At 35.9% G+C, this 16,761-nt stretch overlaps 2 protein-coding genes across 4 annotated transcripts in view; one reads left to right on the forward strand and one right to left on the reverse strand.

Moving 5' to 3' along the window:
- The window catches only part of LOC128011334 (rap guanine nucleotide exchange factor 3), a 33,222-nt gene extending 20,396 nt beyond the window's left edge, over positions 1–12,826 (forward strand). For all 3 annotated transcript variants that reach the window (XM_052593611.1, XM_052593609.1, XM_052593610.1), the window contains 23 exons: positions 130–310; positions 709–793; positions 876–936; positions 2,221–2,297; positions 2,433–2,579; positions 2,656–2,768; positions 3,886–3,974; positions 4,204–4,282; positions 4,413–4,563; positions 4,988–5,070; positions 5,425–5,455; positions 6,203–6,281; positions 6,463–6,600; positions 6,709–6,806; positions 8,055–8,180; positions 9,573–9,754; positions 10,547–10,637; positions 11,050–11,100; positions 11,184–11,271; positions 11,377–11,441; positions 11,527–11,581; positions 11,721–11,792; positions 11,909–12,826. In XM_052593611.1, the coding sequence (XP_052449571.1) occupies positions 130–310; positions 709–793; positions 876–936; positions 2,221–2,297; positions 2,433–2,579; positions 2,656–2,768; positions 3,886–3,974; positions 4,204–4,282; positions 4,413–4,563; positions 4,988–5,070; positions 5,425–5,455; positions 6,203–6,281; positions 6,463–6,600; positions 6,709–6,806; positions 8,055–8,180; positions 9,573–9,754; positions 10,547–10,637; positions 11,050–11,100; positions 11,184–11,271; positions 11,377–11,441; positions 11,527–11,581; positions 11,721–11,792; positions 11,909–12,027 (2,261 nt within the window). In that variant the 3' untranslated portion in view covers positions 12,028–12,826. The remainder of the gene's footprint in view (positions 1–129; positions 311–708; positions 794–875; positions 937–2,220; positions 2,298–2,432; positions 2,580–2,655; positions 2,769–3,885; positions 3,975–4,203; positions 4,283–4,412; positions 4,564–4,987; positions 5,071–5,424; positions 5,456–6,202; positions 6,282–6,462; positions 6,601–6,708; positions 6,807–8,054; positions 8,181–9,572; positions 9,755–10,546; positions 10,638–11,049; positions 11,101–11,183; positions 11,272–11,376; positions 11,442–11,526; positions 11,582–11,720; positions 11,793–11,908) is intronic.
- A 101-nt stretch (positions 12,827–12,927) lies between these two features.
- The window catches only part of LOC128011333 (integrin alpha-5), a 47,650-nt gene continuing 43,816 nt past the window's right edge, over positions 12,928–16,761 (reverse strand). The window contains exons 28-31 of the mRNA XM_052593608.1: positions 16,451–16,564; positions 15,771–15,872; positions 15,559–15,681; positions 12,928–15,150 (exon numbers count right to left, since the gene is read on the reverse strand). Coding sequence (XP_052449568.1) covers positions 15,067–15,150; positions 15,559–15,681; positions 15,771–15,872; positions 16,451–16,564 — 423 coding nt within the window. The 3' untranslated portion in view covers positions 12,928–15,066. The remainder of the gene's footprint in view (positions 15,151–15,558; positions 15,682–15,770; positions 15,873–16,450; positions 16,565–16,761) is intronic.

Genomic DNA, 16,761 nt, shown 5'->3' on the forward strand with positions numbered 1-16,761 from the left:
GGAATTACATCATTGTATTTACTACTTAGTACATGTCCAGAAAATTGTTTCCCCATTGCCAAAACATGCTACTACCATAATATCTGAATATATTGACTAACTGGCAACCAATGTCTCAAAAATGTGCAGTGAAACAGGAGTTTAACTTCCATGACAAAGACACACAGTTTTACCGCTTCATGGAGGCAGAGTTTGACCTGAATCACACAACCAACGATAAAGACTCCAAAGATGAAGAACTCCAAGAGAGTTTAGCGCTCCTGATCCAGATGGGTCCAGATGCTCTTCTGACTATGATACTGCGTAAATGGTAAGACACCAACAATTGTGCCAAAACGGTCTGAAAAATAACATGCATAAACACAGTTCATACAGTACTAGCGCTCAAAGAGTGTAATTTCTGTGCGCGTAAGGTCAACAGACAAAGAGCTTGCTGAATATAAATAAACTTTGATATCATTAGGGGCTGTAAAGTGCCATTAAAATTGTTCTGTTTAATTAAAAAATGCATCGCCATTGGCTAAGGAACACGCTTATGTCAGACTCTTTTAGAAATCAATATCAAATCAATATTTGTGGCAGTTATATTGTTTGAAGATATTAAGCTGGGACAGAATTTTAACATTAAAAAGCCCCACACTTCACATTTAATCTCTTTTATAAACAGCATGAGATGTCTCTCTGTAATTATCTGCGTCTGTGTTTTAGCCCAAGCCAGAGAACTCCAGAGGAACTGGAAGTTATTTATGAAGAACTTCTGCATGTCAAAGCTGTGGCCCACTTGTCTACATCTGTGAGTCAACAATCGCTGACTGCCGTCATGTTTGCGCCACAAATCTTCTCTCATCCCTCATTTCTTTCATTCTCTCCCGTAGGTTCGGAAGGAGCTGGCAGCAGTGCTGGTTTTTGAAAGCCATGCCAAGGCGGGAACAGTCTGTGAGTGTGAAAGCAATGATGACATTTCATTAGTGGTGGGCGGGAAGAACGAACGGTGCTTATACTGAATTTGCGCTTAGCCAGAGTAAAAATGAGCAGAATAGTTCCTGTTTAGACACCACAGACAGACAGCATAAGAATGAGATGATTAAATCATTTTATTTTGTATGTGTAATCTCCTTGTTATGTGATGAACGCGATGACTGACATCCTAATATCAGCAAACTGAGAGACAAAGGGAAAAGAAATGAAAGCATTTACAGCACGTCTGGCGTCAGCGCAGCAGTCATTCATGTATAGAGAATAGCACGAGTAGGAAGCAGACACTGATGATTATCTAATAAGGTAGTTTAGTCACTTTTAAAATCTGTCAAGTTTCATAAGCTCATAATAGTTCAGTTTATTCAGACTCATATATTCACATATTATTCATTCAGATCAACGCGATGCTAATGTTTCATGTTGACCTCAACATGAAACGGCTTGGGATTCGTTAAAAACAATAAAAACATAAAAACAACTCGTTTCAATTATTCATAGTCAACCCTTTTTTTATGATAGAATAACTTTATACACGGTGCACTTTTAGATTTATAAATTTGCAGGATGTTTTCATTCCCTTGTTACACACTGCATGTGCGGTAATTTTCAAAAATCCATAATAGGGGACTTTAAATCTTACAGTTTTTACTAAATACGTTTTAATTATCAAGTTTTGCATAGCATGATTATTTTTGTTTCAACAGGGTTTCTGCAGATTCTTTGAAGATCTTTTACATTACCTTTTTAAAACCAAGTAAAGAAATTTTTAAAAATAAATTAAATATAACAATGTCAATATGGTCTTTAAATGTACACGTCTTGTATTAGCAACACATCAAAGTTTAAAAATACTTCCAATGGATCTCTAATATTTTGAATTCATTTTACACACTTTTACTGTTCCTTCAGATCAAACATTATCTTCATTATATTTTTGTCTTGTTTTCATGCGCAAATGTATAAAGATATAAACATTTAATGTCATTACTTCATGAATTTAAGACTTTCTGCTCCAATTTAAGATCTTTTTAGGTCTTCATTTGTGATGGGGCAAATTAAGACTTTTTAAGACCTACAGAAACCCTGCACAAAATTATTGTCTAAAATGTTTAGGGGAGAAAAAATTCCTCTGTTCAGATGTCTAAATTTGGTCAGCCTAATCAAGCTTTTTCTGTATATATAAAAAAGGGAAGCTTTTGTTTACTATAAGAATATAATGTAATGTGTTTGTGTTTATTTCAGTATTCAGTCAGGGGGACAAAGGGACTTCCTGGTACATCATCTGGAGAGGCTCTGTTAATGTCATCACACACGGCAAGGTAAAGCTATTTAACATCACTTGAGTGACCCTTAGAAGTCATTGAGTTTAAATATAGATATACTTACAAGGTTTGAAGGTTATTCTGTGCGCTTCCTCTTAAGGAAAGATGATCTTGTGTATGTGTGTCACGTAGGGCTTGGTGACCACGCTTCATGAAGGAGAAGACTTTGGGCAGCTGGCCTTGGTGAACGACGCCCCTCGTTCTGCCACCATCATCCTGAGAGAGGACAACTGCCACTTCCTGCGGGTGGACAAGCAGGACTTTATACGTATCCTAAAGGTAGGTTGTGTGTGTGTGGCCTAGGATCTGCATGGATGGGTCTCTGTGGTGGTCTATAACCTGAATTGAACTGCAGGATGTCGAGGCCAACACCGTCCGCCTGGAGGAACACGGTAAAGTGGTTCTGGTTCTTGAGAAGAGCTCGGCGCAGGACTCCACCTATCAGGGAGGATCAGCAAGCAGCAACAAGTAAATGATTCTGTCCAATTTTATGCTAAATTGCATAGCTCAATGATTTACTTAAAGCTTAGTAATTAAAATGTTAAATTAAAGTAATTACTGCACCATAAATACCGTCAAACAGAATAGCAAAAACTACTGTATTTTAAAGTATTTTAGCATTTTATATATATATATATATATATATATATATATATATATATATATATATATATATATATTTCACATTTAACCCTTACTGTAAATGGCATAAGAGTACAGGTTTAGTCCAAGAGAGAGAAAATTTTTCCATTAAAAATTTTTGAACAATTATAGAATTCACCTTGTGCAGATGATTTAACCCTGTAAAGCCTAACATCTAAAATAGCGACAAAAGCTATTTTAAAAAAAATAGAACAGTTTACTGAACCAGTTTATAGACAAAATAGAAATTGCATTAGTAAAAAAAAAATGTTTGAGTATTGATTATTAAGTATTAATATGATTTTTATGGCTCATATAGAATGATCTCAAATTTATCCAGGGGCCCAAACTGAGCAAAAACGTATTTGGTGCAGTATTTTGCCTGCTAAAAATATGTTGTAATATAAATCAATGAGACTGAACAGTATAGCAGACTAATTACATAAAATGTGAGTATCTTCTAATAATATGTCTTTGCAAGATATTTAAATGTAGTAGATTGTGAATAACAGGTTTTCAGAAAAGTTTTGATTATGTTGATATTTTAGGCACCTTAAAATTTGCATCTTAAATATGATACGGTAGGCATTTTGGGGTTAATAAAAACAATCATTTAGTAATTTTAATTACATTTACTTAATTTATGAGAGTATCTCCTCGGAGTTAACCACGCACGTGAGTAAATCAAATCAGCCAATTCAAATCCATCTTCATTAACCATTTATATAAAATATGTTATATGAATTATACATATCCAGAATAGGTAAAGCCATTCAATGTCTGCAGTTAAAGGTGATTCATCCTGGATACTTTATCTACAAAAGTGCTATTGTAGAATGAAATACAAGCTCACTGTTATTTGATTTCAAGTGCAATGAACCAATTATGATTGATGGAAATGGAGGACACTTAATTGCCAATATGAATTCTCCACCTCTCTCAGGTACACAGTAATGTCAGGAACACCAGAGAAGATCCTAGAACACATGCTGGAGACGATTAAACTGGAAACCAATGGCACTGATTTTATAGGTAAGGCTTTGTAACTTTAATATGAAAACTTGAGGAATCTAGAATTAGTTTGTTGAAAACGGATCAGTTACTTACAGTATCACTGCAGAAGAGCGAACTGAGCGAGAGACCAAAGCATTCCTGAACATTTAGTGTTTAAAACCAGCAGTCAGATGATTCTCCACACAGCTCAGGAAAGAAAACAAGTCCTTGTTAATGACGTTTATGAGTCTGTTTTGTTCATCTGCAGAACCCAGTGTGACGGACTTCCTCTTAACACATCCAGTCTTCATGCCCTACAGCCAGCTCTGTGCAGCCCTCCAGCATCAATATCCTGTCACTACTGATTTTCTACTTCATATCGATATTTCCTCTGTGTTTTATTTGTTTTACTGCCAGTCTTTATGCCAAAGGGCAACTGAAACAGTAAGTAAGTGTATCCTTAACCTACATTAGAACCTACCAAGCGGAGCCATCAGAAGGTACAGACCTGGAGAAGGCAGCGTATGCTCTCAACACCAAGCAGAAGATTGTGAAACTGGTGGCTCACTGGGTGGCTCTGTACGGTCTGCTCCTGAGGGACAATCCTGTGGCCTCCGAATTCCTGGAGGTAAAAATGGGTTTAATGCTGCAGAACTTCTTCAGTAGAAAAACTTTTCAAATTTCAAATGTTTTCATGGTACTTTAGAGGTGAAGACGGTACACTGTAATACTGAATCAAATCAAATCAAAATGACTTTTGGACCAATGTTATTATGTTTAATCCAAAAATATAATGCATTTTCCCAGGGATGGATGGATACCAAATAAATAAATAAATGTTAACCAATATGGTCATATCCTTACCTAAGAGATATAATCCAATCAGATCCCAATGAATACGTTCTCATTTTACTTTACTTTTTTTTTTTTTTATACTGTATGTATTTTTCTCAAAAAATGTGCCACAAAATAATAGAAGTTAATTGCATTGTCAAGTGCTCATGTTGTCCTTAAATGTAAGTTTATTTAAAATATCACTATTTTTGTGACAGAACTTCAGGGAAGGGGTGATGGCTGACACGAGACTTTCCAGCATTCTCCGAGAACAGCTGAGGGACAGAAGAAAGACAAAAATGTAAGTGACACACTAGCCAATGTCCATGTGTACACATAAAAACACAAGCACAAAAATATTTTGTCATAAGGACCAAAATCAGGTCTCTTATGTTATTATGATTTGTGACCATGTGACTGATGGACACAGCTCAGCTGTACTTCAAAGTCAAGTAAAGTAACTTTTAAAGTCATTTTAACAGTATATGCATAGTTATGGCACTTCACACTTTGATGCATTTTCAAAGCCATAAGTAATAAATACCATATATGATTTTTCATTGACCTGCTTTTATAAAGTCCACACCTTTTCCTGAGTCTGCTTTGTCATCAAACCTCTTTACATAATGCTACATCCCTATTATACTCCTTACAGAACCGAAAATGGATGTCACACTCTGACGAAGGTAAGAGGCCCTGCTTTCTTAGTCTAATGGAAAACGTAAAGCGATAAGAGACAAACCAATAAATCCTACTTACTCTATGACACAGCATGATAAACAGACTCGCCGGTGGAAAAGTCAACATCTAAGAGGCCAGAGGTCTTTAGAGAACAAATTCAGAGAACAAATCAAAAGTAAATCCCGTTCTGACAGAGTCATACACGCTATATTTGAAAAGTACACTATAAGTAGGTCAGCGTTATCTATGGTCACATAAACCCAGCCAACCGTTTGCAGTGAATTTGAGAACAGGTGGTCTCATATATACTGTACATAACATACACACACATACATACATGTATATATATATATATATATATATATATATATATATATATATATATATATATACACATTTATTTTCTTCAGTATATACTGTATTAAAAAAACTATACATAGTCTCCCTTGCTGTAAAAAAGTAACAGATTTCTATACAAAACACTATTAGTGCAATGCAGTAATACAAGACATACTGGTAGGGTTTTTCAGCTTTCTCTGAGAGAAGGCATCCTAAAAATGGTTTTAAAAAGCCATTTTTTTTTTAATTCCTTACATTCTTGGAATAAAAACTGCACTTTTTCATAGACACCAAAAACCATCATACCTGAGACCATCGATGCAGTCTATTTATTTCAGAAACCGTCTGTCTAAACATATTGAAAACTGCCTTTTGCAGCTCTAATATCCAATATGGTCATCTGTTTGTTTCAGCTGAACCAAAAGTTTGATTGGTTTTCTGCTCACGAAGAGCCGGTGGGGAAATTACGGTCGATTAAAGCTCAAGATAAAGGTTTGTATTTTTACTTCAGTGAGAGTTTTAATAATAACCCGTGTCATAAAGAAATTAAATTAAGGGCAGATGAAACAAGGATAATATCCCCGTGAAATTGCTCAAATGAATCAAAATAGACACCATTGAATGTGCCTAATTAAATTTGTTCATTTAAAAGAGTCCAATTGTCCGTTTGCAGTGTTATATGAGATCTTTAAAGCGGATCATAAGGCTGTCACTGTGATGCTGCCGGTCGATGCTTCAGTGAGCGACATCTTGACTACATTAGTGGATCCTGAGAGAGACTATGTGCTGGTCAAGATGAATTCCTCAGGAGGTAAGCTATGAGATTCAGAGGATTTCCTGGAGTTACAGCTTCAGTAGTAGATTCTGTCCCACCTGATCAGATATTTGATGTGATCAAAGCTTCTTCTGCTTCTTGCAGACAGGGTCCAGCTCAAGTTGGAGACCACGGCGGTCTCTGCCTCTTTAGGAGTGAACGAGAAGCTTTTTTTCTGCACTGCCAGCAAAGTGGAACAACTGGTGAGGATGCCAACAGAATTATTGCTGCGGCAATTCTAGCCATACAAGTCAGCTGTTTGTATACACATCAGCTGTGACATATTTGTTTTTCTGCATACTGAAATACTTTGCAAAATTGTTTTTTGGATACTTAAAATAATGAGCTTTTATTTATTTTATAATTGATTTATTTATTTTTATTTCATTTGATTCATATATAATGTACTTACTGAATGAGACAACATTTCTAATTTCAGTCATATACAGTACAGACCAAAAGTTTGGAAACATTACTATTTTTAATGTTTTTGAAAGAAGTTTCTTCTGCTCGTCAAGCTTGCATTTATTTGATCAAAAATACAGAAAAAAACAGTAATATTGTGAAATATTATTAGAACTTAAAATAATAGTTTTCTATTTGAATATACTTTTTAAATAAATTATTCCTGTGATGCAAAGCTGAATTTTCAGCATCATTACTCCAGCCTTCAGTGTCACACGTAACATCCAGTCTATCACATGATCATTTAGAAATCATTCTAATATTCTGATTTATTATGAGTGTTGGAAACAGTTCTGCTGTCTAATATATTTGATGAATAAAAGGTTAAAAAGAACTGCATTTTTTCAAAATTAAAAAAAAATTCTAATAATATATATTCTAATAATATATTTTCTTTACTATCACTTTTTATCAATGTAACACATCCTCGCTGAATAAAAGTATTGATTTTATTTAAAAAGAAGAAAGAAATTTTTTTTTACAGACCCCAAATTACTGACCAGTAGTGTAAAAAACATTTTAAAAACATAGCTTCTTTTTATTTTTTTTGATTCATCAAAGTATCCTAAAAAAGTATCAAATGTTCTGAAAAAATATTAAGCAGCAGAACTGTTTCCAACTTTGATAATGAATCATAATTTTAGAATGATTTCTAAAGGATCATGTGATTATGAACCTAAAAATTCAGCTTTGCATCACAGAAATAAATGACAATTTAAAGTATAATACATTTAAAAACAATTATTTTAAATTGTAATAATATATCACAATTTTCTGTATTTTTGATCAAATAAATGCAGGCTTGATGAGCAGAAGAAACTTCTTTCAAAAACATTAAAAATAGTAATGTTTCCAAACTTTTGGTCTGTACTGTAGTTTCAAATGTAAAAGGTTACATTCTGCAGTTAGTTAATTAACAGTATGGTCGAATATCGCGGTTCAGATTTAAGAGTCTCCTCTGCTGTGTGTATTTTTCCCTCTGACAGACACCGGTGAAAGAGCAGCTGGGGCCAGAGAAGAGCACCATGGACACTCTGGAGCAGATGTGCTCCAAGGACATGGCCAGCCAGCACACCAGCTACGACTGGGAGCTCTTCATGGCCATGCATGAGGTAACAGATTTGTCACCGGCACATGAAACTGTTTTATTATAATCTATGATACCTAGTTAAGGAGGAGTATTGAACAAAAAAGACTAGAAACTAAGACTAAATGAGAGGATTTATGTTAAAGCAATCATACAACAATACAATTAATAATTTAAGGAAAATGTACTCACCCACAGCCGGCCACCCAGAATGTAGGTGCAGTGAATGGGTGCCGTCAGAATGAGAGTCACAGTGATCCACACTACTAAGTGAAAATATGTGGTTTTCATTTTTAACGTCAAACCCTTGCTTCTGGCTAAAATACGATGCTATAGTTAATCTAAATTGCTTTCTCCAGTGAGAACGTCGCCTGGTCTGATGAATTATTTACAAGCAAAAACAGTTCTAAGCAAATACGCATATACGGAAATTTTGATTGAACAGGGAAAGACTTTTTCATTGGAAGAACTGATATTATCAATTATGGACCTTGATGGATTGGTTTCTTACAAACACATATCTTTCACCTCACAAGACATTGATTGATGGGCTTGAGTGGTGGAGATTATTGCAACGTTTTTATCAGCTATTTGAACTCTCATTTTGACGGCACCCATTCACTCCAGAGCATCCATTAGCGAGCAAGTGATGTATTGTTACATTTCTTCAAATCTGTTTCGATAAGGAAACAAAAAACAGGGTTTTTTATTTTGGTTGAACTATTCCCTTAATCACCATAACCAATAATCACAATTAGCGCATCACAGCATATTAATCCGGTAAATATCAGTGAATCTGTTTGAGAATCAAACATGTCCGGGAGAATGAGTCAGTGAAATATTTCGATCGCATGCCTGGCTCACACCTGCTGGGTAAACATTTGAAATATCTGACGCCGGCTCACAAATACCTGTAGAAGTGCATCTCAGATGAATGCTGGTAGGAAGTGAAGTGGATGTGTTTATTAGTCCTACGTTCAGAGCAACCGAATACTTTATACAGAGCAGATAAAAGCAACTCTAACCTTGAAGAAATATATTAATATAGTATTTGTTTCTAGAAAGAGTTTATGGATGAATACTTTAAAAAATTCTGAATTATGAATGGGATAAAATGGGATATCATTACTGTACAAACGTTTGGAGTAATTTTGATTTTTCATTGTTTTTGAAGCATCTTATGCTCACCAAAAATACAGTAAGACAGTAATATTGTCGAACAGTATTATAATTTCAAATAACCGCTGTTTATTTGAATGTAATTTCAAATATAATGACTTTTCATGATGGCAAAGCTGAATTTTCAGAGTCATATGATCCTTCAGAAATCATTCTAGTATGCTGATTTGCTGCTCAAGAAACCTTTTTACTGGAAACATTGTGTGGACATAACAACAGTCAGTTTACTGTGCTACAGGTGGAGTTGGTCTATTACGTTTTCGGACGGGAGAAGTTCCCTGGAGCCACGACGGCTAATCTTGAGCGGTTTGTGCGTCGCTTCAATGAGGTTCAGTACTGGGTGGTGACGGAGCTGTGTCTCTGTGAGGATCTGCTCAAGAGAGCCATACTACTCAAGAAGTTCATCAAGATGGCTGTTGTGTGAGTACAATATCAATTCACAAGACTCAAGGCGCCATACCATACAATGTACATGCTTTATAGTGCATGATATTCCACATATGTCAGTAGTTTTTCTTTTACACTAGTCTTCCTTTACGTCACACTTTCGTTCAAGTTCACCTTCACATCAGCATGAGTCACTGTAACCACCCGACCCACTAAGACTAATTCACGTAATCTTTAAACAAACTTTGTGCTAACTCTGTTTTGCAACTTTACAGCTATGTCGAAACTTACATAGGAGAATGTGTACAAACTATCTCAGTTAATGTTACAAATATATGCTGAAAAAGTTTGTATAAACTGGAAAATGTTAGCATAGAAACAATGTGCACTTAAAAAATATATTTTTACATTTACAAAGAAATATCTAGTAACATTGAATTATTGAAATTAGAATATTCTAGAATTTTTTATTTACAACTTCAAAAAGAATTGTTTTCAACAGTATAAATTATGTGGTTGTTTTTTTAGTTTTTTTTTTTTGTCCGTTATTGCAGCACAATATAATAATTTGTTGTGTTAAAACATAAAATGACCCAACCTACATTGTAAAATTCAGAATGTACTTTGTTTGAATTTTGAAAAACTTGTTATATCATGTAAAATAATGACAATTGTTATAGTGTGTCAATTTATGACCACTAGGGGGAGCTGTTATCTGTAATATATATAAACACCAGTAGTTTACTAAATGAATGAAATGAATGCATTTGACTTATTTGCTTTATGGAGTACTAGCTCATTGGCATCCGATATGATCTATTTCAGTCTTAAAGAGCAGAAGAACCTGAACTCGTTTTTCGCAGTGATGTTCGGGCTCAGTAACAGCGCTGTACAGAGGCTCAATAAAACATGGGAGGTAAGATCAACTATGTACTATTAGTCTAGTCTAAATAAGCTTTTGGTTGTTTTATTTCTGTGTATATTACCATAAACTTCTTTTGAGACCTGTAACACGTTAAATGACCTTACATTAAATTTGTGGCAAAATATAACTATACATATAACAATAAAATTAGAGAGTCCAAAAAGATGATTAAACACCATTATCATCCACACAACTCCAGTCCATCAAATTCCACCAATGAAATGCTTCCTGTTTGAAAAATAATAATAATAATTAAGCTGTTTTAACTTTAAGACATCAAAATACCAATCCATTATCTAGATCAATACTAATTTTGGGGTTAACTCTTCATTTAACATCTTGATTTTCTGTAAAGCTACTTCATAACAATGTGTAAACATATAAATTTGACTTGACTTGACAGAGACTTCCAAACAAAACCAAGAGGATCTACTGTGCATATGAAAGACTGATGGTAAGATCAAATATTTGCACACTCTTTACCAGGATTTGTCATGTCTAGGTACTATATGAAAAGTAATCACCTCTTTGTTGTAGGATCCATCCCGTAACCACAGGGCCTACAGACTGACTGTAGCCAAACTCAGCCCTCCATACATCCCCTTCATGCCTCTACTGCTTAAAGGTGCAGTTCACTACTGAGCCAGTTGACAATATTTACTATTTATGTCACGATTATTTAGTGAATTTAAGTTTAATCAACTTATCAATTAATCATTTGCCTGTGTAGATATGACATTTATCCATGAGGGAAACAAGAACTACACTGATAAACTGGTCAACTTTGAGAAAATGGTGAGAGTTTTGCTTTCAGTTCAAATGTTGCATTCTCTATAACATAGAAAAATATTCAACATGTGCTTTCTTAACTTGTTTTTAGCGCATGATTGCCAGAACATTGAAGACAGTTCGAGAGTGTCGAAGTCAACCTTACGGTATGGCTCCCCCTAGTGCTTTGGATCATAGTGTGTATACTCTAGAATGTATACTCCAGAAATACTGTAGAATTTCATTTTCATTCTGAAAAAAAAAATTGAATTCAGCAATATTCTAGCTTCTTCTGTGCTTTTGCAGTGCCTTCATCTCCGCAGAAAGGCTTGACAGAGAGAATGTTCTTGGATGCCCAAGTTATCCGACTATCAACATGTGTGTTGCTCTTTCTTTTTCCTCAATATGATAATTAAAAAAACAATAACAATGGACTAAATCATCATGAGTCTATCCTTGCGATTCGGCATTGATTTCTCCCTCATATCTTGCAGATTCAGACCAGTCCCTGACCCTGCGCAATGCGGTCAACATAAGACAGTACATCCAGAACCTCAAAGTGATCGACAATCAGAAGAAACTGACTCTGCTTTCCAGAGCCATAGAGCGCTGAGATGCCGCGAGACTGCCTTTCTTTAGCCCGTCCTGCTCCATATTGGAGAACAAAAGTGACTGAAGGAATCCATGATCACCCTATGTGTGGTTAATTGGTGTAAATTTTCACAAACGTCGTCAGTCAGTGCTGCGTGGACTTTGCAAAGCCGAGCATTGGTTGAGAAAACGCTGACAAGTGACTATTTCCTTTTGATGCCTTATCAGAAGTGTTCTGATCTGACTGCTGTGACTAATGTGCGCCGTATCTGACACACTACACCACGAGCAAAGGATTTCACTTTAGTGCTGCTGGCATTAACTGTTATTTATCAAAAATGTATACCATGTTCTGTATGTCTTCACCACATTGTTTCTTAAATAGCAATGCTGGCTTGAGCTGCTTTTAGATGCATGATGTTGTGTAAAAGTCATTTTAGAGACAAAAACCTGAACAGTGACTCAGTAAATAAACATTATATAGACAATTTGACTGACAGTTGAGTCTGGACCATTGAATTATTGAAAATGAATGCACATAGATGCAGGGATTTTCAGTAAATCTACGGTCTGTCAGCACTTATTCCTTATTTAACAGTATTGCAGCTTGTTTTGAAGATTACCCTTTGAATTTCATTGTGAACAACAGATTGTACAGATTATTACTAGCTGCTGTGTATAAAAGCTGAATACCACTAAGCTAAACCAGTACTATGAAGAAAGCACAGTTTTGTAGAAATTATATATAAAATTATATATATCTTATGCATTTTTCTTAATGAAGTGTTTTTATTTTTATATAAATAAATTATTGAACATGGTGTTTTTTTGTTTAAAATTACTAAAATTACTTTTTTTTTCCTTTAAATAACTTTTCATAAGCAAATGATCTAAAAAGGAAAAACCAGAACCAGAAGTTGTAAAAAAAAAAAAAAAAAAACTGAAAGATTTATTTTGAAATGCAAACTGTAAATACAAATAATTACTTGAACATCCCTCTGATTCTCCCCAATATGGGGCGATGAAATACGTCAAATCCTGAAAATTAAAATAATCTCCTCACCAAACATATGTACAACTTAAAACAAGAACACAAACGGGGATTTGGGGCAGTTAAAAAAAAAAAAAAATGAAGACATACCCAGTGTTTCCTCCCGCTTAAAATACAAAAATCTAACTTTTGGAGGAATAAATAATTTTTGATAATGTACAAAAGAGATTCAAAACATTACTAAGGATTCAAGTGGAGTCTGTGTGTCAGTTATTTGGCTTTGTACCAATTCAAACAACCGGCTTGGTTAGTAAAACCATTACAGACAAAATGTGTCTTAAATTACATGTTAACATGTGACAAATGATTATTGGTGATTAAAAACCGAACTTTTATAGTACAGCCAAACTTTATAGAATTAAAAAGCTGGACCTTTTTGTCAGACGAGTCACGTTTCTGTATTTTTTTAGACCACCGCATTACACCGTCTTTTAAATTAGCTGAACATCTGGGCTAATTCAACCCTCAAACTGGGTGTTGTCTTCAAATGCTCCTTATTTCTGAGAACTTCTCTAAAATATAGTATTAATATGCACATGACAAAACAAGTTTTAAAAATAGAACAATATTGCACTTCCATACAGATTTCCTACGCATCCCACAGTTCCAGCTGCTTTCCCTTTCTAGGTGGCTCGCTGAAACAGGAGTTTCACGATGGGTGATTGTAGTTACTTCCTGTCTGATTTGGCCACTTCAGCACCATGATGTACGGAGGCATTTCTACACTGTGGCTCTCCATAAAAAAAATTTAAAAAATCTTGCATCCAAATGCACACAAGCAGATGATCACAAATACACGCATAAAAAAAAAAAAAAAGACCAAAAAAAAGTATACAGATGTTTTTCAACATTCAGTCCCTGGATGAGGCCTGCTGCCTCGGAAGAGGTTTGTTTTCAAATCTCCTTCCAAATCCACAGTGATTCTCCGTTCACCCACAGAAGTTTGGAGGGACGCCCCTTCCACTTTTTGGCCCAAGAGTCTGTTAGCGTAACGGCAAAGCACAGCTCTGCTTCAAGGCATCGGCGAGGTTTCACAGGCTCGGTGCGGATCCAGTTGAGTCCCAGATGACTTAAGGCAACGTTGTCACTTGTTACAACTACGATAAGGGGACGGAAACGGCTGATATTCAGCAGGGAAGAACGGTTGCCTTCCACGAAGGATCCTGACCATGTTTTCCGCGGAAATGAGTCACTCGATCCTTTCCGCGGCATCACCTGAGAGCGAAACCAACCTGGCTTGCTTTCTTCAGAAGATACAGAGGAGACTGAGCTGAAAACATCTCACTTGAAGTGAAAACCCATTCCGATAGAAATCACAAAACAAAAAAAAACGTTAAAAACAGAAAAAAGACAGCAGAAAACTGGAGATGAGCGTCCGTGGTGAGGTGTCAAACTACCTCATTCTCACTTTCCAAACAAAATTCATGAGCAAAACCTGTATCAATATCTTTGGTTGGTTGTGAAATACTGCAAAGAAGTTTTTTGGTGCAAACGTGTTTGTGTGTGTGTAACGTTAAAAATTTAAAATGCTACACTGCAGATGTTGTTTAACCATCTGAAACATATGAACAGTTGCGGACTAAAACCAGAAAAACGAATTCAAACATCAGAAATGATGTATTAGTGCAGATTGCGTCGTAGATTTAGTCTCATTCTCTCCTTTAGCAGGTTGCCAGGTGAGGCAAGTGATCCTGAGTTTTGGTTAAGCTCTGTTTGTGAGTGGTAGGCTATAAGTGGCGGTTAAAAATGGAAACCCACATCAAGGAATAACAATAATATAAAATAAACCATGTCAACATTCATTTGGCTTTAAGTCCTCAGGGTCTCTTGATCTAGTGCAGTACAGTGAAGATCCAGTGATCTTTCCTCCGTATTCCTTTACTGCAGTCTAGTCTTTGTCTTTTTTTTATAAATTTTTTTTTTTTAAACAGCAAGTAAGCTCTCTCTTTGGATGGTCTCTGGTTAAGAACATTCTCTGGGACGTGTTTTCTGAATGCTCTCTTGTGTAGTTTAGGCCTCGGATGCACCCTGCTGAGGTTTGAGCTGGGCTTTTTCCATCGCCGTGCCGTACGGAGTTCTCTTGAAGAAGCCGAGCTACAGGAACCGAGAAGAGAAGGAGATTAAATTATGGTGAAGAGAAGGACTCTTTTACATCTAGGATCGAATACGGTTTAGTTCGAATTATAAATGAATCTCATTACAAAAAGTACAGGTTACACTTGATTTTAAAGGTGTCCTTGTTACATTTAAGTACAGAGGAATATTAATTAAATGCATGTACCTACCATATGGTTAAAGTTAGGATTATGGTTTGGCTTGGGGTTATACTTGCATGTAATTATGCATAGGTTATTGTTGTTATAATAGTAAGTCGATTTAAAATAAAGTGTTACCAAAGTACATATTCATATATGATTAGTTTTTTTTATTACTTTACTTTACAATTAGCTAGTCAAACTAAATGATCAAGCCCAACTAGAACTCAAAACGGCAGACACTGACCTTGTAGAGGACGTAGATCAGCAGTGCAAGCAGTAGAAGTCCGGCCAGAATAGCCAGAATGATGATCCACAGAGGAACAGCATACGTACTGTCTGGCTTATTCCAGACCACAGGAGTGACCATCTACAGATGAAGATCAGTGGCTCATTTGACTAACATGAACCAAATATATGGCGTCTATCGATAGACATGAATTAGATGAGTAAATGTACCTTTTTAGCACCACTAGGAGTCACTTTGGGCAAAATGGCATATGGCATCTTTTCCACTTTGTAACTAGCAAGGCACTCCAGATTGAAGGTTTTATAAGGATTCTGCGATAAAGCATAAAGAAACACATTTAGAACACCAACAAAAGAAAGTAGCAAAATAGTAGAATTCATTTAAATTCCGAACTGAGCTGAGCTTCCCATCCCATATGCCTCCAGATGGGGGCAGTGTGGTTTCACTGAATCCCAGAGTTTCAGTCTGGCTTTGCTTCTCACAAAACCCCTCTGACATTCCAATCCGCTGAGCTCTCAGGATTTCTCCTCTTAATGTATTTTCAATGCACTCACTTATAAGCTTTGTATTGGCTAGAACTGCACAGAGCATGTAAGGCGTCTCTCAAAAGAGCTCCTGTTCGGAGATATCATCTGACTGGCTTTAACACGCATGAACAGACACTCACAAACTCTGTTAGTTCACTTATTAGTGACCATGCCACACACAGCCAGACTTCACATTCAAATCTTGGATATTTCCTCAGTGTAATCGTGGAACAGACAGGTCAGCAAGCTTTGGAGTCTGAAATTTGGCTGTATGAAAGCTTGTACATGCCATGCTTTGCTTTTATAGCAGTGTTAGTACTAATCTAGAGAAGACAGCTTTGGCGTCAAGGTTTTCCACTCACCTCCATGAACGTTTCTGCCCAGATTCGCGAGCGAACATGCAGTATGGCACTAGTCCCGCGCTCCAGCAGGCCAACGTTACACGTTAGAGTCCAGCAATCCACATTGGAGCAAGACTAACACATCGGAAAAACAGAAAATGATCAACATAACGAAATTTACAGAAGTATTTCATCACACTGCATGCTAGCTCCTGGTCACAACTCATTACAAACCCCTCCTAACAACAGTCTCTCAAATAAACAAATGACACTGCAATGGAATGACATAAAAGATGTGCTCTTTAAACAAACAAAGATCATGTGAATTCAAT

Source organism: Carassius gibelio, chromosome B23 (assembly GCF_023724105.1).
Source record: "Carassius gibelio isolate Cgi1373 ecotype wild population from Czech Republic chromosome B23, carGib1.2-hapl.c, whole genome shotgun sequence".
In the NCBI taxonomy this organism is placed as follows: Eukaryota; Metazoa; Chordata; class Actinopteri; order Cypriniformes; family Cyprinidae; genus Carassius; species Carassius gibelio.